Source organism: Numida meleagris, unplaced genomic scaffold (assembly GCF_002078875.1).
Source record: "Numida meleagris isolate 19003 breed g44 Domestic line unplaced genomic scaffold, NumMel1.0 unplaced_Scaffold165, whole genome shotgun sequence".
Taxonomy (NCBI): domain Eukaryota; kingdom Metazoa; phylum Chordata; class Aves; order Galliformes; family Numididae; genus Numida; species Numida meleagris.
The window spans coordinates 583,395-605,722 of NW_018363448.1; the positions used below are offsets into that span (position 1 = coordinate 583,395).

Consider the following 22,328-nt stretch of genomic DNA (forward strand, 5'->3'; position numbering starts at 1 on the left):
TACCAAATTAAGTAGCATGTCTTGAGTTTTTGACAAAATAAAAGGAGAACATGGACGCAATTTTTATTAACGGTCTGACAGTATAAGCCAGGTGATTTGCTCAAGGATTTTTGGTGTTCCGTGGGTTATTTGTTGGTAGATAAACTGACAGAAGAGAAAAAAAAAGCACCCAAGTCCATAACCCAGACCTCTTTTATAACCCAGAGTAAGTCTTATAAGTGATAAAAGAAAAAAAGGAATACTCTGCTACCAAATCTTTCAGAAACCAAATCATGGTTAGAGCACTTCCTTTTCTCATACTGGAGTTTGATTTCAGCTTCCAACCAGTAATGTATAATTAGCTCTAATAGGATTAATCAAGCTCCTTCTAGATAAGTACACACCCTTATTTTCTAGAAAAGCAAGTTAGGTCATTACTTGCATGATTCTTCTTTAGAAGCTGCTGGCACAGCAAAAGAAAGCATTTGATAGTTCAGCAATAGGTATCTGATCAGAGACTTCTGTACAGCATGAAGGATTCAATAAAAATACTAAGCTAAGAGTTTGTTACTTACATAATGAATTTCTAAATATCATGAACTTATTTATATTACTTTAATTCAGTAAGAATTCTAAATTGTAACTTCCTTAGAACAAAATTTTACATTCTTCACAGTTATTAAACTAAGTAAGATAGTAAGTCACACTGACAAAAGTAAATAATTTCAAATTTATTTTTAGTTTTCAAATGCAAAATCTGGCAATCCATAGAAAGATTACATATTCAAAGTGAGCCCTGCCAGGATTCCCAGTGCTTTCTATAGAACAGAACTGTGGACTTTACCTGAGACCTTCTCTACCTCAGCTGCTTTCTTGTGACACTAACTCCTCTAGGAACTCTGTAAATACCAGCTTCAGACAGGACGTTCCCCGTGCCTAGTCTCTACATTTAAGAATTACTTCCAGTCACCAGCGTTCATAAACAAGTCAAAAAGCTTGAGTGTCCAAGATGGGGTAAAAGCAGCTTTCCTGGCTTCCCATCAGGGGAGGTAGGAGGTTATGAGATAGTTTTTTAGGTAAAAATTGAATCCTGTCATAAATAAAGAAATGTCATACAAGCATCCCGAGTTGTCTCCCTGGCATTTCCAAATAGATTGTTTAGTGGCAAAACTTACTGATAATAAGCAGCAAAATATACCTGTGCAAGAGATTCCAGAATGCTATTGTGCTCTTGCTAAACTGAGCATGACAGACTTGTTGACGTGAGATCTTCAAAGAAAGCGAAAGGACAATATACCATAAAATAAGGGAGGAGTGATAATTTAAAGAAAAGTCAAATTATAGATACATTAATACATTAATTTGATTACTTTTTAATAATTCCAGTGATTTACAAAATGCAACAGATTAAAAAGAGTTCTCATGTTATTCATTTTATCATGGTTAAGGGCTGAAATGAAGCAGTAATATGATTTGTGTTCACCTTGTAAAGAAAACTCTGACAAATAATATCAAAATTATTAAAAAGGAGATACTTGACACCAATTTTTTCCTCCTTTAACTATCACTGAGCAAATTCAGAAAATGTTTTTAAAATCAGACAACTTGAATCACCTGTTTTGCCCAGAAGATCCTATTGCTTCCATAAGCTCTTATTCCTACTACTTAACCTCGAATATTGTATCTATAGATTCCATAAGACTAGCTGCATTTAATGTCTTTCAGAAAAAGGTGAAGAATTCAATATTAATGTGTGCTGAAAACGAATGAGAGAGGTAAAAATGAAATGCTAACATCCAAGTACAGGTAGCATTTTATCTTTTATTCTAATAACATTATTCTTGAAATTGCAACAAATAACAGTTCAGGAACATCAGGCTTCAGAAAAGAGATATTCCAGTACCAACTCTCCAGAACCTCTTCTTCTGTCAACAGGATACATCCTACTGTTGCACAAAACTCAGTGCTTAGAGGTTAGAGTTAATGTAGAGGATACTCGGAATATCTGGGGTAGCATGTTACTCAGCTGGTAAAACAATTCCTCAGAAATTGTCTGGGGAAAAAAAAAAGATAAACTAGTAAGCTTTGGTTTTTTTGCTGTACTTTAGAAGAATGGAATCTCTCTAAACTTTATTTCTTGACATTTAAGAGTATCGTTTTTCAGAAGGCCAAGAAGATTTTTTACATAATGCATGCTATAATTCTATTTAATTCAATCAAAAGATTGACCAAAAAACTGTATAGTAATGTGACATATATGTACCCAGCAGATTTCTTATTCCAAGTACTTCTGTCTTGAAGAATGACAATAGTGCTCTTTGCTGTATACAGGACTCCAGCTCTCTGAATTCCAGAATTATATTCAGCTTCATTTATCCTTGGCTTCCTCCTTGTTCATTAGTTTATTACTTCATGAACAAATACGTGTTCTTTCTTTCCTAACATAACACTGATTTTTTAGACAACTTCCAGCACCACTTTTTATAATAAAACAAAACACAGAAAACCACCACCAACAAAAAAAAACAACAAAAACACCTCAGTGTTGGTCACACTTGGAAAGATTCCTGTTCCTGAAGATGAGTTTAAGCTCCAAATTAAATCATTTAGGAATCTTTATTACAATTAACTTCAAACATCTAGAGTAATTATTTTGTGGAAGCATGACTGAGCTCTCTTCACTGCAATTTTCCAAGATGTTGAACAGTATGACTAACAAAAGCCTAACATTACATAATGCAAGGTTCTCTTCAGAGAAAATAAGAGCAAATAGTATATTTTTCAAAGGTAACATACTCACTATTTGTAAAGACAAACTTCCCAGTTTGAATTTTTAGTACACTCAGAATATTCTAAAGGATACCCCAAAATATAAAACCCTTTTATTCCTATTTTGTAAGCAAGGAATCAAAACAACAGCGACTAGTTTAAGTTCAAACAAACAATAAAACAGGATACAACAAAGAAATCAAACTTAGGTATACTGACATTTAACTTCTTGTTTCAGTAGTCTCCTAGGTTAGATACAAACTTAGTTTAACCTACCTGCGGTACCAAGAATTGTACAGTCCGAGAAATTCCTCCATCCCATGAGGCCATTTCCATCATGAAACCTTAAAACAAATATTCATATTACATGGATTACTTATACAATCTTCCCTCTCAATTACACTCTTACCTAGCAATGAGGAAGTCAGGAAGTTTTCATACGCAGTTAGGATTCAAACTGTCTTAACTATTGTCATTGTTTGTAACATTCAAATCCAACTTGGCTAATCTACTTTGAAACCTTATTTAACTGGAAAATCTAATGAGGAATTACTGAGAAAAATGGAACGCCTTGAAGAGCAAAATACCCAGCTACAGTATAGAAGAGTGTATGTCAGCAGAAGTGAGAGGTTTCTCCAAACATGATTGCTATGAGTTCTTTCAATAGCTTCCCTTCATTTGAGAAATAACTCTTTTCTTTAGTTCTGATATGATCATATCCATATGAATGAGTGCAAGCCTAAATGTGTCAAAAGTACTTCGGCCATCTGGCAGGAAAAGAAACAGCCTGAACTAACTTACGTAGAAAAAACTCAGTGCTCACTGATCAACTTAAGATTTTGATTTTTTTTTGTGCTAGCATTTCTTAACATGAACTGATGAACTACAAGATCCACCAGAACACACTGGTGACACTTAAGGATTTTTCAAAAAATACTTATATAATGAAAGTGGTTACATGGATGATATCCCATTGTGAATCACTAAAGGTCATAACAGCACAAGGTTCCTGAAGTAAGTAGTAGAGAGAATACTACACTACTAACACTTCAAATGCTCTAAATGACTGCCTGCTGTGAGTATTTAAGTGCAATACACAAGAATGTAGTAAGTAATAATACAATTGGAAAAGACAGGAAATAAATGTTAAATCTGATGACTTTCCAGCAAAGAGATGTGTTAGCGTATAAACTAGCCTTAAAAGTGCGAGGAGTTCTCATTGTTTGAGGAAATTAAAATAGAAAAGACACTGGAAAGTATACTGACAACTGTCAGTTCCTGCCCTCCTTGAGAGACTGCTCAAAAACAGTAAGGGGTTTTTCTTTCACTATGTGTGATTTGTAAAAATATTTTCAAAATATTTTTAGTCTTCATTCTAAGTGTAAGATTATTTCCTGATGCTAAAGATAGTCCCATAATAACATGACAGTTAATAATTTTAAAGAGAAAATACCAATATTTTAACAATCAATAAGTTACTGAAACAACTTTTTTGGAGCAGTGGGCTTGAGGTAAGGCTGGATGTCATCAAATTCAACTCTAGAAGAGAGCTGAAGCATTCACTAACATACCTTTGACACACTTGAACACAAGTTCTGCTCTCTTTAAGCACCATGGAATGGTCATTTCCTAAAAATAAATGAATACGTGAAAAGGTCCAATGCGAATGGATGAACCAACAACTGCAGCAAGGAAATTCTTTAAAATAATAAAACCATATTTTCCTATCAGGTATTCGAGCAGCATCACAGTCCATGAAGAAGGATTCAGTTTTCTAGAGAATTCTAGACAGGTGTTATTATATGATATATATCGTATATATATGCATGTATATATATATAAACATCAGAAAATTGTAACTGACAGATTTGTGTTTCAGATAGCCAAAAAAGGCTCTTGACCACAACTAAACAGCAGTAACTGATGGTTACCAGCTATTCTGATGATTCTGGTTTAGGCTTATTGGCATACCCATACACCTTATGTAAAAACCTCCTCTTCTAAAGGTGAATTTTTAAAACAAACAAAAGCCATCATCTGTTGGGTGAGTTTCAGATATAACCAGACAGCAAATTCTTACCTCAAGTTAAATAACAAGATAGGATATGGAAGCCACATTGGTATAAGTTACTGTAATATGTGGCTACATGCACTAGTCTAAATAATTTAAGCAACAATTTAAATGTTTTAGTACATAAAGCATTCTTTTCCTGTAAACTATAACATGAATTATATTATGATGAATATTCCTAGTTAGAGGCAGAAAGGCTGTCACTGTAAGTACTTATCAGAAAAAATAATATCCATTTGTTCTGATGTGCTCTCCAACATCTAAATGTGTACTTTCTAGTCTAAAAACAGGAATATAGAATGATAAATTTGATTCCATGTGTAAGTGCCTTTTCGAATTTATGCTTTACATAATTTTCTTTTCACCTATTCTGCAGTGTCAAACACTGCAACCTGTCATATTTCAGGAGCTTAATTTCAGGATTTAAAATTTTGAGTAGTAAGGTTATCCAAGAATGCAGACTAGTAACACTGAAACAGTATACTGAATGTGTCTGGATTAAACAACTACTGAAAGCCAGTTTCTATTTAGATAGAAGCATCTCCTTCCATACATGATATACATAATATCTTAAAACTAGCCTAAGCTTAGAAATATCTTTTCAGACTTTTTTCAGTCTTTGTTATAATTTAACTGCCTACATTTGCTTTCTGTCACAAGCAATGTAGGTGTTTACTGCTAGTTTTGATCACTGTTTTGGCTTAGGTTAAAAACAAATGTCTAAAAAGAAAGTCTCTTACTCTAAGGGCAATTTAGAAGTACATTATGTAATCAATAAAGGGACCTAGCCTAAAAAGGACTGATTGAAACAGCCGGATATGACACTATTCCTTGGACTTTTTCAGAGGAACATAGATGCTAAATCTTGTGGGCACTCAGGGAAATAATAGGTTGAATCTGGAACGTCACAGCTGGCAAGCCACAAGAACAGACAATGACACAGTAGTGATTCAATTCCAATCCATCTTTAAAAAATATGTTCTTATGACTTTCACATGTTGTTAGAATTTTTCTCTATTTGTAAATTAATTAACAGTAGTGAAAACAGAGGATTGAGTGAGTACCAATTCAAAATACAGCACAAGGGATAGGAAAACACACAAAACCCTATCACTTTTGGTAAGCTTTCATTAATAACATTCCAGCAAGTTAAAAAATGCATGGGGCTTTTGGTTTTGTTCACTGTAGAGACCACACACTACTCCATTTTAGGATTAAACTATCTGTTGTCAAATTAACATTTCTTCTGCTGGTAAAAATAAAAAAAAAAGGTCAACTTAATCGATTGGAAAGATACACTGCAAAGCTGCACTGACAGACTAATTCCATGGGATTACTGCTTCTTTAAATTTATGAGCATATTTAAGTCTTTGCAGAAAGCCATGTCATAACCAGGTAAAGAAAACACTAAATTCTAGAAACTTCTCATGGAACAAAGATTTCAAATCTTATTTCAATGGTTAATTTCCATAAGTGATGAATTAGCAAGGTGTTTACTTGAAATACACCTACACAAATCCTATACGTTGTATGAGCAGCTACACATTTTAAGGTGGGAAACTGTAAGAGGAGAAAAATTAAAGGTTAATACACACATTGATAATCTCATGGTTGTCCAACCTTTTGGCTTGCCTGAAACGCACTGATTAAAAAAGGAACTGTCTTGGGCCAAATATAAAATATATAGTTAATGTATATAAGTAACAACACTTTTTAAATACATATTAATTCTGACATTTTGAATTTTATTTTTTTCTTGTACTTTCATCTGTTTTAGATTTTATCATAAAACATTTAACTTATTATGCTCCTTTCACATTAAAAAAAGTTGCTGTTAAATACACAATCTAGTGAATATACAGTTTCTGAGAAAAAGTGAATAAATGTAGGTATTACATGCATCCCCTGTAAACTTGCTTTTAGCATGCCTGACTTAGCAAAATGACATACTTATTTAGGCAATTATTACAAAAACACTAATCAAATACATATCGTACAATTAATTAAAAACATGTTGCAAATTATATTGTTTGTGAGCTTTTGGAGATGTTCAAAATTACAAAGTTTGTCAGCACTGCACAAGTATTCTGGATATTTCTTCCTCAGTGATCATGTTAACATAGTAAACTATCTTATGAAATAACACAAGCCCAATTTTAATAATTAAATCAGAAAACTTACGTGCCTGCTTAATAACAAAGAACATGTGTCTTCATAGGCATACACATGTAGGTAAGCTGAAATACGTTATGGTTTAACCCAGAAGGCAGGTAAACACTACACAGCTGTTTGCTCATTCCACAACCCTCTACCCCCTGCTCACTTTAGTGGAACAGGAGGAGAGAACTGGGATCAAAATAGTGGGTTACGATAAAACTATCTACTAAGACTAAACAAAAGGAAAACAGGAACAAAAATGTGATGATATCTATATTTATCTTTGTGTGTGTATACATACATACAGAAACATATATAAGTCCACAATGCAATTAGTTGCTACCCATCAAATGGAATCCAGCTAATCCCCAAGCAGCAGCTGGCCGCTGGTCAACTCTCCACAGCTTTATAGCCTTCTGCATGGTGTCACGTGGTATGGAATAAACCCTTGCCTAATTGAGCAGCAGCTCTTCTGCCAAGCAGCCTGGCCTGGTCCCAGACATGCTCCTGTCAATCAGCAACAATCAAAACACTGGTGTGCTATTCACACTCTCTCAGCTGAAACCAGGACACAATATTATTACTGGTCATCACTGCACTTTATTTGCCGAGTGGCACATGTGCACATAATGTGTAACACATCTGGCTCGAAATGTAATTGACTGTGTGCAGCAGATACAAGAAGCAGAGTTAGCCTTGCACTTCACCCTTCTCTTCACAGCATTCCATTGTTATCTATGCAGTTTGTGTTCGAGCAACACGCAATCAACTCATAACAAATATCACTAGAAGTCACAATAATGTTAAAAGTTTATGATCTTGTGGGACTGCATTACCAGCTGTCCAGGGCCGTGTGCAGCCCAGGGGTTCGATAACTTATAGAATCATTAAGGTTAGAAAAGATCTTTAAGGTCACGAAGTCCAACTGTCAATTCATCACAAGCATGCTTACTAAGCCATGTCCCTAAGCGTCAAATCTGTGTGTTTCTTGAACATCTTTGGGAATGCTTACTCCACCACCTTCCTGGGCAGCCTGTTTCAATACCTCACTACTCTTTCTGAGAAGAAATTTTCTCCTAATACCCAACTGGTGGAACATGAGGCCATTACCTCTCATCCTATTGCTAGTTACCTGGAAGAAGAGAACCAACTCCCAGCTCACTACAACCTCCTTTCAGGTAGTTGTAAAGAGTGATGAGGTCTTTCCCTGAGCCTCCTCTACTCCAGACTGAACAATTCCAGTTCCCTCAGCCGCTCCTTGTAAGACTTGCACTCCAGAGCCTTCACCAGCATCACTGCCCTTCTCTGCACACAGTCCAGAGCCTCAATGTCTTTCCTGTAGTGAGGGTCCCCCAAAACTGAACGCTGAACCAGTGCTGAGTACAAAGGGACAATGACCTCCCTAGTCCTGCTGACTACACTATTTCTGATACAAGCCAGTCTGGCCTTCTTGGTCACCTTTTCATACTGCTGGCTCATGTTCAGGCAGCTGATGAATAGCACCCCCAGATACTTTTCCACCATGCAGCTTTCCAGCCACTCTGCCCCAAGCCTAGTATTGCATGGGGCTGTTGTGACCAAAGGGCAGGATCCAGGACTTGGTCTTCTTGAACCTCATACAACTGGCCTCAGCTCACTGATCCATCCTATCCAGATCATCCTGTCAGGCCTTCCTGATCTCAAACAGATCAACACTTCCTCTCAACTTGGTGTCATCTGCAAACTTATTGAAGCTGCACTTAATCCCTTAGTCCAGATCATCAATAAAAATATTAAACAGGACTGGCCTCAGTACAGACCTGTTGCCAGCTGGATCTAAGTCCATTCACCACTACTTCCTGGGCCTGGCCATCCAACCAGTTTTTTACCCAGTGAAGAGTATATCTGTCCAAGCCATGTGCTGCCAGCTTCTCTGCATGAATGCTATGAGAGACAGTGTCAAAGGCTTTACTTGCAGACTACATCCATAGGGAAGGTCACCTAGTAAGAGAAGATCAAGTTGGTCAAGCAGCACCTACCTTTTGTGACTGGCCCTGATCCCCTGGTTATTCTGCACATGCATGAAATAGATAGCCGCCTGAGAGCTCTGAAGTGACCTGTTTTCTTCTGTGTTGCTATATGGATGACAGCATAAAATGGCCTGCATGTTGAAACTACCACAGAACTATGCCAGTTCTAGCATTTTTAGTGATGCCATGTCATTAGAACCATTTCATTTCTCAGTTCAGTTTATATTAATTTCAGTGCAATGATCAGACATTAATACTTCTGTTGTCCTAAATTTGATCTTGTTTGTTTTTGTCTTCCCCAAATATCAAACACAGCTTCCTTCCTTTGTTAAAATTAGTGATCAGAACAGAAAAAAAAAAATCTGGATTTCTTACTGTTCGAGTCATAAGACAAATCAAAGAAAACAGAATGTGATTTTTTTCTTACAAAAAAAAAATAGAGTAGCTTTTTATGAAGTCCCAATAATAGTGAAGTGTGATACACTCATTACTTCTGTGACGTTATAAACACTACTCATCCAGCCGTAAAAGAAATCCTTTGGGAAACACACAAAGCAAACTCATGATGAATGCCTGTCACAGAGAAGGTGGCAGATATCTCTGCAGCTGTGCCCCTGGTTAACCACTGCACAAAAACTTTTTTTTTTTAAATGTAGGTGGTAAATGTAGATTCAAAACTGGAGCTGCTGAAGGCACCAAGTTCACGTTAACCTTCAGAAACCTGTTATTATTCACTTTTCCTTCAACAAGTCACAGATTTGTGAGTTTCAAATTAGGTCGGTCAGCTGCAAAGCACTGTAATAGACTATGCTGCTAACGCAGTTCATTCAATTCAGTTTGGGCTTAACTCTGGCTTACCGTACAGGCCACAAGTTTAATATAAAAGGTAAAGTGTTTTACCAGAATCTTTTAATAATCCAACACCACACAAATAGATCATTCTTCAGTTTCACACATTCAGCAACAACATTTTCTGAAAGCACAGTGAACACATGGTCTTGTGTTCTATTTGTATTTTAAAATACATACATATAATGCAAGCTAAAACTAACATGTTTAAAGAAAGAAAAAGATGAATATAGTCACTTGGTGACTTGATTAAGAAAAAAGGTCTACACATTTCTGAAATGCAGTAATCGGGTCCCATTAATAACTCAGGCCTCCAAGTTGATTACTTGCATTTGCGCCCCTAAAAAGGACACTAATACAAAGATGCAGAAGTATATTTCTGAAATAATATATTCTGTTACTAACAGTTAACATTTATATAGAAGCACATCCTTTAGAATTTTCACTACTGGATATTTTTAACTTTTGCATTGCTTGAACTTTCACAAATCTTGCAAAAGAGGTCTCCATTTTACACATGTTCAGATCAAATTCTGTTAAAAAATGAATAAATCAGTTATTCCATCTGTTAAAAGCAATCCAAAGGTGAACCTTTTTCTTGCTATGAGTCAGGCACTTTTACAGAAGGAATGGCACTCTTAACTTTTGTAAGGTTATTCAAAAAAAACCAAAACAATGATAATTATACATATATAAGGATAACAGTAATGGCATCACTATCTTTTTTGTCTCGTTTCTTTAAGTTTCTAAACTTATCACCTAAGGAAGTGTGGCATGTAGCTGTACTGCCTGTCTGCTAGTTCTGTCCCCACCTCCATTTCCTTTCCTGCCAGTATCTTTTGAACCAGATCTGATGGAGGAAAGAGACTGCCAATGGTATTAAACTATAATTTATGCACTGTGAAAAAACAGGTGAGAGGCAAGTTCTATGCATTAGCATCCCATGGAGGAAAGAATACAAAAGCTCAGTACAATAAGCACATGTTTATCACCAAAGTGCCTCACAGTATGTTGCTTCTTGCCCAGCTGGTATATGGGGAACACAGAAAGGAAACAAGGGCAGAAACTGAAGGTACAGATGATTAGGCATGAAGAAGGTGACCATCCAGGGCAAACGTGATAAAAAAATAGTGTTTCGGGATACAGAATTCAAATTTCTTAAGCAACCAATCTTTGCAGGTACTGCTGTTCCTAAAAACTTAGTTTTAAGATTTTCTAGATGACAATTAAAATTGGGATCTGGCATCACTATTGTATCTTGCAGTTTCTAAGCAGTAAGTGTTGCCAAACACGTAGTGCCATCATTTCTTTTGTTAATACTTGTGCAGCCATGCAATGAGCTGGATCAAGGAGGAGTGGGATTAAAAATGAAGAGGTTCAGCTAACTAAAATGCTTTTAACTGGTTGAGTTCCTTACCTCAGGTCACCATATAGATACCAGTGTTATTACATTTATGTGGCAGGAGCACATGACTGGGATAAATTTGCTCATCTGTGTCAAAACAGCATGAAACATGCCTTTTCCAAAAAAAATTGCGAACAATTGCACTCTAGAAGGCAAAAGGAAACAAATTTACTTACTTCTGACATATCATGTACCAACAAGAGAGGGATACTAATGGTAGTAATGTCATGTGTGCAGCAAACTTTGAGAATGTTTCTGAGTCCCATGATTGCCGGATCTCGAGCAGTTATGTTTCCAGATCTCACATTATCATCCACACAAAGATGAAATGCAACGTGAATTTCAGAAAGATTTGAATGGCGAGTGATGTAGAATTCACCTGCAGAATACCATAAAATAGGAAGGCAGTGTAGCATGGTAGTGACCTATACTGAAACATATTTGTCATGCAACATAAGAGTCAGTCAGTTAAGACAAAAAGCCAATACAAACAAGTAGACAACATAGATCAGAACACATACATGAAGACAGAAATAAAAGAAATGAACTGATCTAAAATTGCTGAGAATATCATTGTTTTACATTCACCCAACCCTGCTTTGATGAGTTTCACTAGCATCACAGACACCTGGTGTAGTAAGACACAATAGCACCAGTACATGCGGATATGATCTAAACATAGTATGAAACAGAAAAACAAACACAGAGGAGGTATAATACTCAAAATATATTATGTAAGCACTGAATTGCAGACAGATGTGGGAGGCGGAAATACCAAAAATGGATGGGTTAAAATAAAGGATACAAAAGTATATGGAAAAAGAGTAATTGGTTATATTACATACATGATACATACTATAATACAAAGGTATCAACGAATATTAGAATTGAAAATAATTTGCAGTAATGGGAAGATGAGTTACAGAGTTGCTTTTGATAAGACATCTTAAGGGAAATTTTTCAAATCAGTTTTCATTTATCAGTGATAAAGAAGCAGCAAAGGGCAGTGAAATTCACATTTCTTCATCTTACCTCCTGTTGGAGAGCAAAATGTCTATACTGGAGTCAACAGAGAAGCAGGTATACGATAGCCCTGCTGTTTCAGTCAACAGATAAGCATCTTTTTTTAAACCTGTTTTCACAGGCAAGTCAAGATACCGCCTTTGCATTGGGATATCTGGAGAATGGGTATACAGTCCTGCCCGCTGATGGCCAAGGAGGAACTAATCCCCAGCAATGACTATCTAAGAATAATGATATACAAGTCACTGCAGCAAGATTTTACTGGGATTAATCTGCTAAGGCTCCAGAATGGATGTATAACCCACTTAGCTAACAAGATCTAAGACAACCATGAAATCAATTTTAATAAGCCCTCATATTCAACTACGCGTTCTATGGATTTATGTCCTTCCCAATACATTCAAAATATATTTCCTCTTTTGGAGGAATAAATTTTTCAGTTCTCAAACATCAAATACCTTCTAAAATGCTTTACTGTATCAGAACAGTGGCATTCATCAGAAAATAATTTGCTTGTATTTAAGCTTCACCTCTTTCCAGGATTCTCAGAAACATTTTTTTCTCCCCTCAAATTCTGAAAAAAAATTTTAGGCATAGAGAAGTTAAGTAATTTGCCCCAAAGCCATATGATGTGGTAGCAAAGCTGGGAATAGAAACCAGATGTCCTGACACCCAGTTCTCAGCCTTAGCCACAAGAACGTCCTTCTCCTTTGATTGAGGTCAACTCAGGTTTAGTTTATAATTTATGTTCTGAGTTTAGAGCTAAAAATGTGCATGTATAAAGCACAATTTGCCGTAAGAAGAGAGGGGAAATGCAATGGAACTCACCTTGTAAAATATTTGACTGGTTACGTTCAATAATCTTGGATTTATCTTCAATTCCACTATCTTTATTTCCTGTATATAAATAAATAACACAAATATTAAATATATCACATATTAATGTACTATCTGCTTTAGCAAATAAGATGTATTGAGCTGATGTCTAGCTTAAATTTTCACCATAAAGGACTCTTGAAACAAATAATTAGCTTTCTTCTTCAATCACCCTATTCAGACAAAAAGAAACATGATGTTCTCAAACATAATACTAACTTCTCAAAGTTAACTCCACAACTACATAGTACATTTCTATTACTTTTTTAATAATGCATCTATGTAATAATACCTAATACTAAAAAAATTTTAACAGAAATTTGCATGAATCATCACTATAAAAACAACTTTCAGTATTTTCCTTAGACTACAGCAATATGCTGTAGAACTTGTTTCTCTATGTACTCTTATGAATCTGTTTGTGTTACTGATGTATTTAAACCATATAAGTAGTTATCTGCAAGAAAAACAAAACTTCACGATGTACAAGTACTGCTTGAACAATGTGTACTCATAAGACTTCTGTGCCATTAAATATAACTGCAAAGTAAACCATTCATAAGGATTTAGTGAGCACTAAAGAGAATACACATTTAGTGAATGTATTGTTCAGTTTCTAGCACTCATTTATGAGGAGGGAAAAAAGTCATAACATGTATTCTACAATTTTTAGAGCTTTTTATTTACATGGAAAGAAAAAGTAAAATACATTCCGTGTTGTCACAGGCAGCTTAAATTGCAGAGGAAAGCATAATGAGCCTATACGTTTTACACAGAGATTGTGATGTGAGACTGATCACGAGTGCGGCGAGTAGAACTTAAGGACTTTTTTTTTTTTTTAAAAGGTATGTATGTAATGGAATCAAAGACATCACATGGACCATGTGGACATGTAGTCTGTAAACACAGAATTCCATGCAGACAATTCTTTCAGTTAACTTATAAACTATCACATTTTATAGGTAAGGTAACAGAATAAGAGCAAAACTAAGTTGCCCACAAATATTCCACTGAGGACTATTACAGAATAGTAAAGAAAGTAATTTTGGTTGTCACTGACCAGGATGTCTTTTCAACTTATTGCTACGCTGTGCTCTGGCCTTAAGTACAACCTTCTGGACAATTTCAAGTTGTTCTTGAATTCCAGGAAAATGAAAATCCGTGCATTCTTGGCAAACAGTTGCAAAATCTAGGAAAAAAAAAGATTTAAATCAATGTCACAGGGCATTGCTAAGTAACATTACATAACTCAGTTTTAGTGAGCAGTTAGTGAGCAGTGCCAATTGCAATGGTAAAAAAAAGCAACTAAAACCAGACTAAAACAATATCAACAACAATAAAACAAAGCTCTTTGTATTTCACTGTAAATCCTAGCAAACAATAAAGATGACAAAGACAAAACATCTTTTGAAATAAGAGAATTACTTCAAAAAACAACACTGCTTACTGTTCAAACAAAAGCATCAATACAGAAAATATCCAAAAATAATAGCAGCAACATATGTTTTACTGTGCTTCAAAAATAACCCTTCAATCAGTGATGCTTTATTAAAACATATATAGATTCTTCCAACAGCACCTACTGCATTCCAATTTGTTTTGCAAAATGACTGCTGTTAATTAAATTCAATAACAGTTTACCTGGAAATTTGGAATTACTGTTCTTTCCTCTTCTGTTCTCAAAACTGTTCTGCTCTCTGAACGCTAAAGAAGAGTACAATCAGCAGAAGAGAGCTACAAATCCTTTTTCCTAATAAGCAAGTCTGATGCCAGACTTAGAAAAATTAAATTGATAATTAGGTTCATAACATACTGCCCCTGTAACTGGTAATCTAAGCTCCAAACCATGATTTCTAGCCTTTTCTCCAAAGAAGTCAGTGACTGCCAGAAAAAGCTATTAGCAGGAAGCAATTTTGACTTTCTTCCTTTTTTAAGGTATGTGCTCTAATCCTCCTGAAGTACTTAATATACTTGGATTATTTGAGGAGCACCATATATTCCCGTGAACAGGTTGTGACAGGAATAGGCAGGATGTAAAGAAAATCTTAATATACTTTATGCATTGTCTCCATCATAAAGCATTTTTGAAATGCTGTACTGAATTCTGGTGTCCAAAATCAAAGGAAGCAGCTCATATTCCAAAAGATTGTTTTCTAGGTGCATCAAGATAAAAATAAAGCCAGGACTGGAACAACAACAACAAAAAAAGCCTCTTGCATTTAAACTAAAGTTAACTGTAGTTAACTCTTTGAATGTGCTATACTCACTTAAATCTGAGTCACAGCAGCCCTACAATGTCCTATTGTAAGAGATTTGCTTTAGGCAACACATAAATACCAAGTATGTAAGGAGACAACTCCTACACCTTACAACAAAGAGCTGAATGAAATCAACATACTGAAAGATCAGTTTTCTGTTGAAGGCTGTTTTTCTAGAGCCTAAGTCCAATTTCAAAAGCATATTCTGCTAGTTATTGTTTAGGCATTGTAAGAAATAAAGTCTACCCAGAAAACATTGCAGACATGATTTTCAGTGTTGCACATAATACACTTAATACCTCACATAATATGCTTAACTTTAAGATAAATACAACCATCTTTGGATAATGGATTTATCAATGATGCAATATGAAAATGTTTGCAAGACAGCAAAGCTACCAAAACATACTAAACAAGAAGCACATTCACTAGCTTCCTCAAGATGAAGTTAAACAAATAGAATCAGAATCATTAAGGTTGGAAAAGACCTCGAAGATCATCTAGTCCAACTGTCCACCTACCACCAATGCTGCCTACTAAACCATGTTCCTTAGCACCACATCAACCAAGTAAGTTGCGAGACTTTGTTGGACTGGAACCCCTCTCTGTTTAATGTTTGCTATGTTACTGATGTTGCTTAAAACAATGCAAGATGGCTGGGAAAATAGCGTGCTCACAAGAAGCTCATCTATACCATCCTTTTCTAATCTGTAGATTTGAGAGATGTTCCTAGCTCATCAAAAACAAAAGCTATTAGATTTGTGATCTTCTGTTTTGAAACAGAAAACCACTTCTATACTTTTGTAACCCAGAAATTTAAAGTACACACACCATTACTTCTCTATTTAAACAACAGCATCAATGTACTATTTAAAGGTCTTCTATGTACCATTTTTGCCAGTGTTATGAACCTTCAAACCTCCTAGCATATTTATGTCCTAAAAGGCCTTTTAGTAAGGAGAATGTTTTCTGAGTATTGCTCTTGTAACAAACTGATTTAATAGTTTAAAAGGAAAGTTTCTTCTCAAATGTGTTTATTACTGATCTACTATCAGAAGCCACCAATGTCACCACACAGAGCATATAAAGAAATGTACCCAAACATCAGTTGCTGCCTCGAGTTGCTTGAGGTTTTAGCACAACCAGATGTTTATTATTGATTTAAAGCAATATATTTGACTAGATTAGAAAAACAGAGACATGAGACATTCATTTCCGCAACATTTTTAAAAAGAATGGTGGCACGACAGCTATAGAAATTGCTCACAGTTAAGTTTGCCAAAGTTCCTTTGGATCTAAAAGAAGTCAAAACTACTGCTCATTGTATTTTAGAGATTGCCTGGTAGTCCCTTATTTTCATCCTACTTTCTGCTCTGCTAAGGCTGCAGTATCTAATTTTGTGTTTAGTGGTATTACTTAAATGTCAATATTCTCTTAATCACCTAAGATTCATGGCAAAAAACAAATTTTTGCAATTTGTTAATTATTTAAATATATAAGCAGTAATAAAAAAACCTAACTGAAAACAAGTGCAAGTGTGAAATAATACTATGAGAATTAAGCAATTTGGAAATCATATACAGAACAAATGCAACTGGTATTTTTATGAGCACACTTCCCTCTCCTTTTTTTTTTTTTTTTAAATTCCGTGATGTTTTCAGTTTTCATGAAAGCCCGCTTTTTTTCCTCCCTTTCTCAAGAACAGACATGCTGGAAAAACGACAATTAACACTGGCTACTGGTAAAAAGACATTTCAAATGTAAATTTTTTTGTGTTAGACTTCAGGAAGATGGGAAAGTTTATACGGTGGTTCACAGAATGCTTGGGCAACTAAAATTGTAACAAGAACAAACAAGTGCTTCATCCGTTTGCTTTCAAACTTTCATCATAGAGATCTGTTACTGATGCACTTAAAATGGCTATTAATCAAGCTTTCCAAGAGTAGGCAAATAATACCCCTCTTGTTCCTTTTTAATGGAATTTATGGTACTCCAAATATTTAAAGCACATGGCATTTTAACACATTTACTTATCAATTTTAGATCTATTTAATTGTTTTATTTGCAAATATGTTCTGGTATGATAAGCCGACATAAGAGTGAGAAGACCCTATTGATAACTAGCCAGTCTACAGCAGACAAATCAACATTAATGATTCTACTCTAACATCCTCCTTATTCAAAAGCAAAACCTAGGACAGAAATGAAAGAGTTAACAGCATATCAGAATTCAAGCTACTTAGCACAACTCTGTCTTCCATCTGTTTTTGCATTTGTTACTCTTCTGTAATATCACACACAAAACATTAGGTTCTCTAGCAAATTAATTTTACTGCGCTTTTAGTGAGAGAAGACAGCAAGTCTAAGTTACATTGGCTTTTAATGGCATGTTGTACTCCATTAGAGAACTCACCTCTTTTGATGCCGCTGTATGAACTGATACGATTATCTACCAATAAAACCAGGCCACAGAGAGAAGTTGAATAGAGAGACATTGCAGTTTGAAGTCTGTGAAGCTTTACTCCATTTTGATGATTGCGTTTATGTTTACAGAAATCCAGCATATCAGCTCTCAGTAACCTCAAATTATGCATGGTCTTCAACTGAGCTCCTACATGGAATATAAATGATTTTAGTACAAACGGTAAAGGATGAAACTCAAGATTGTTATTAAAATGCAAGGAACCAAAATTCCCCTAAGTTTTGTCAGATAGACCCATAAGGGAAATATAACCAATAATACACAAAATAAGTTCTTAACCAAATACATAGTTTTATATGCCTATCAACAATTTACAAAATACAGTAAAAATGCAATATTTTCACATATTGTTACAGAAAATGCATATCTATACCTGAAATGAAACTTGTTCCCTATGATCAAGCTAGAAATGAAAACTATTTGAGAGCAGTTAAAATAAACAGCTTAAAAATTTTTAGTGCATAAACAATAGTAAAATAAAATAAAAATAATTTAAAAAGTCAAGAACCTATTATTCTAGAATCGAATCAACACTCCTATTTTTATTTTTTAATTGCTATGTGTTTTGATGTCACCATACTTTTCTGTACTTGTCACCTTAGCAGAGTGGATAAAATTTTGCTTTTAGAATGTTTTCCATTAAGTATTTTTCAGATAGCTAGACACTGCTTAATACAGTTTATGATGTACTGCACTTCTCTTACATATGGAAAAACAAACACAAAACAATCCCAAACTGTATACAATAAATACATAAACAGTTAAATACTGTAAATAAGACATAGATGTATAATTTACTAGCATCTGTTATTATGTTTTGGCTTTGCTGTCAGTTTATTTTACTTACCCAAGTGAATAGTAAAACTTTCTTCTAAAAGTCTTTGCTCTTCATAAATTCTTCCATTTCCTTCTACAGATTCTCTCAATTGACTGGGCTGAACCTTAATTTCATCACTAAAATAATAAGAAACCTACTGAAAAGTTTATACTAGCTTTTGTTCAACACCAAAAATATTTCACAAATGCTATCAAAAATTTTCTCAGCTAGTTTGTGGAAATCAAGAGACTAAACCTATCTGAATGAACTCTACATATATGAAGTTTTGCCTTTTTGTCAAGCTGCAATACTTCAGCTGCATATCAGCAGGAAAACTTCAGATTAGATTTATTAGATTTATATTATTAGATTTATTATATTTATATTATCAGGCTTCTTTGTAAAGTATTTTGAGACTGAACAATAAAAAAATCTCAATGTCTAGTTACAACATAATGATAAGATCAGGGAATAAAAGGGAGGAACAGAGTAGAAGAACAAGGTGGGATGACAGTAGAGGTTGAACCTTCCCACCAATATTTTGTTCTATTTTGTTGCAATGGAACAGAGAGCAATAGAGGGACAATCTGACAAAATTGTGTTGTACATGGAAGTGTGTAAGAAGCACGTCACTGAATTCCTCCATGTGGAAAAAATTGCACCTATTGACATTCATCAATGCTTACTGAATGTTTCTGGAGACTAAGCAGTGGACATTAGCACAGCAAGGCAGTGGTCACTGTCTTCCAATAGTGGTGACAGCAGCAGTGGGTCACCTCCACTGGTGCAGATTTTTACAAGAGTGGCATGAGTGCTCTTGTTCATCAGTGGTGAAAATGCATAGCTAATGGTGGCAACTGTTGAAAAACAGAGGTTTTTTTGTAGGTGAGAATTTGCTCTATCATACAGAACTTTCTGTGTGTGTTGATCCCATGGAAATACACAGGAGATACTAATTTTGGGAAGACCTACGTATAAGTATATGCTTACACAATCAACTATCTTTCTTGTCTCAAAGCTTCTAGTTCTCTGTTATAGACATCCTATCCATTACTTCCACATGCATTAGGGACCTACGGTTCTCAGAACTCAATACAGTCTGAAGGACCACACTTTCTGTTATAGTACTTCACGTACACTTTACATCTGTTAAGGTGAAAGGAAATGTCTGATACTGTGTACAAAACTATGAAGACCATCCTCTGTTTTTCTCAGAGGTACTTGCCTCTGGACCTCTAGCTGCTCATTTCTTCTGGTTTTCAGTTCTATGTAACTCCACCTAGGTCACATATTTCAGTGAAAGTAATTCACAGTAACAAGTATGAACAGCCTTTGTAATTTTACTGTCTTTAAAGCCTCATGGGAATACCCAATAAAGCTGAAACTCTATGGAAAAATATTTAAGGACTGGGCTTAGTCTGAGCAGACTGGCACTATTACAGTGATATTTTTACCTAGTCGCTAGCTTAGAAAGAAGTCAGCTTGACTGGGAGATGTGCAGTCCTAGGAATATATTCTGCAACTAACGTGAAAACTGCAAAAGACTTCCAAACACTCCTGAGGAAAGTATTGAGAAATCTAAACATATATATAGTGTCTTCCAATATATTTCCCCTCATCTCTTTTCTTTCATGTTCCATACACTTTGCTTTCTTATCCTGAAAGGAAACACCTAGGAGGAAGTGATGAAGTATTTTGTACTTCATCACATTCCATGGCATTTTCATCTTATCGCTGGCATCCACTTGGTACAAACATTTCACTTTCCCCATAAATCCTTACTACATCCACTAACACTGCCTGCTTAGGCTCTTCTACTAATGTGAGACATGAAAAAGCATCACGTTTTACTCCTTCAATTCTAAAAATAGTAACAAAGGTGGTGGATAGTAATGATACAGAATAAGGATCTCCCGAAGTAACAAATTCTCATTTCCTTACTATTTCCTCAGTGAAGATATTTTTCATTCAACACTCACCGTAAGTAGTCAGACTGAAAAACTCTAAATTTTTAGGGCTTCTGTGATGTCTGCATAAAACTTAAAAGAGGCTTATCAATTAAAATTTTGTGACACTGGTATCACTTATTAAACTACAATTATTCTGTGTAATATCAGTAAGCATTAACAGAAAGCATTGTAAAATAGCGTTAAACAGAAACGCTGTGAACATGGAAAAATAGGAAGAAACTCCTGCTTAGGCAGCAGTGTAGTATTAGAGCACTTTATTGTACAGAAAGGTTGTAAAATATTGCACATATATATTTAATTATAATGGTTTATTTGCTGTTGATTCTCTTGGATTATCCTGTTTAAATGGCTACTGTGAAAGAAAGGTTTTAAAAAACAATGTATTTTGAACTAATATAGACAGCAATAAGCTTCACAGGGGAATTAAATACCTGATTGAGCTGTTGTTGGGATTCTTTAGGTCCTGATGAAGTTTTATCACCCATTCCTGATATTCCTGCTTCTGGATAGCAGTAGATTGTTTTAATTCATTGGTCCATTTGTTCTCCAAATCCTAACAAGAAGAAAGTAATTTGACTGTTTTGAGTTCTCAAGACAGTTATACACATGATGTTTTGTAATTTGCTGAACTTAAGTTTACCTGCTGAGATTCAAAATGCCGAGCTGCTAATAAATTTACATCTTGGTCTGTTAGAGATTTCCCTAACTCCTGCATCACCTTATCCATTTCTGCTCCTTGTCTGAAAGGGAAGCAAATGCAGATTTAAAACAAGTAACACTTTCAATAAACTAGCAGAGGAACACCCACTGTTGTTGATAACGTCGCTGATTAGTTCTATCAGTCAGGTGATCAATCCTCATCACAGGCCCAAGGTCCTCCATTTGCACCAGGGCAATCCCAAACATGAATACAGGCTGAGCAGTGAGTGACTGTATTGAGAACAGCCCTGTGGAGAAGGACTTGAGGGTATTGGTGAAAATAAAAATAAGCCGGTTTTGTGCACTTGCAGCCCAGAAAGCCGGTCGTATCCGGGGCTGCAACAAAGAAGAACAGCTAGCAGGTCAAGGGAGGTGATTGTCTCTGTCTATTATTCTCTTGTGAGATCCCACCTGCAGTACTGCATTCAGCTCTGGGGCCTGCAGCATGAGGAAGACATGGACCCGTAAGAACACAAAAATGATCAGAGGGCTTGAGCACCTCTCCTTTGAAGACAGACTGGAAGAGCTGGGGTTTTTCAGCCTGGAGAAGAGATGGCTCTATGGAAACATTGTAGGGGTCTACTAGTACTTAAGAGGATCTACAAGAAAGATGAAGAAAAACTCTTGAACTGGGAGTATAGTGACAGAACAAGAGGCAAAGGTTTTAAAAGTGTAGATTGAGATTTAAGGAATAAATTCTTTACTATGAGGATGGTGAGGCTCTGGAACAGTCTACCCAGAGAAGCTGTGGAAGTCACCACCGTAGAAGCGTTCAAGGCCAGGCTGGATGGTACTTTATGCAGTCCGATCTAGTGGAAGGTGTCCCTGCTCACTGTAGGGGGATGGAACTGGATGATATTTCAGGTCCCTTCCAACCCAAACCATTTTATGACTCTACAGAAAACTCAACATAGCTGAAAGATATATCATGCAGTACTTTAACTAGTGTAAAGCAAACAAAGGC

General features: G+C 35.5%; 1 protein-coding gene across 1 annotated transcript in view; it reads right to left on the reverse strand.

Moving 5' to 3' along the window:
• Positions 1-695: 695 nt before the first annotated feature.
• CUNH12orf4 (chromosome unknown C12orf4 homolog) overlaps positions 696-22,328 on the reverse strand; it is a 28,075-nt gene continuing 6,442 nt past the window's right edge. The window contains exons 5-14 of the mRNA XM_021382045.1: positions 21,306-21,405; positions 21,097-21,218; positions 18,726-18,832; positions 17,810-18,007; positions 14,199-14,327; positions 13,091-13,159; positions 11,416-11,618; positions 4,320-4,377; positions 3,025-3,092; positions 696-2,032 (exon numbers count right to left, since the gene is read on the reverse strand). Of these exons, the coding sequence (XP_021237720.1) occupies positions 1,940-2,032; positions 3,025-3,092; positions 4,320-4,377; positions 11,416-11,618; positions 13,091-13,159; positions 14,199-14,327; positions 17,810-18,007; positions 18,726-18,832; positions 21,097-21,218; positions 21,306-21,405 (1,147 nt within the window). The 3' untranslated portion in view covers positions 696-1,939. The remainder of the gene's footprint in view (positions 2,033-3,024; positions 3,093-4,319; positions 4,378-11,415; positions 11,619-13,090; positions 13,160-14,198; positions 14,328-17,809; positions 18,008-18,725; positions 18,833-21,096; positions 21,219-21,305; positions 21,406-22,328) is intronic.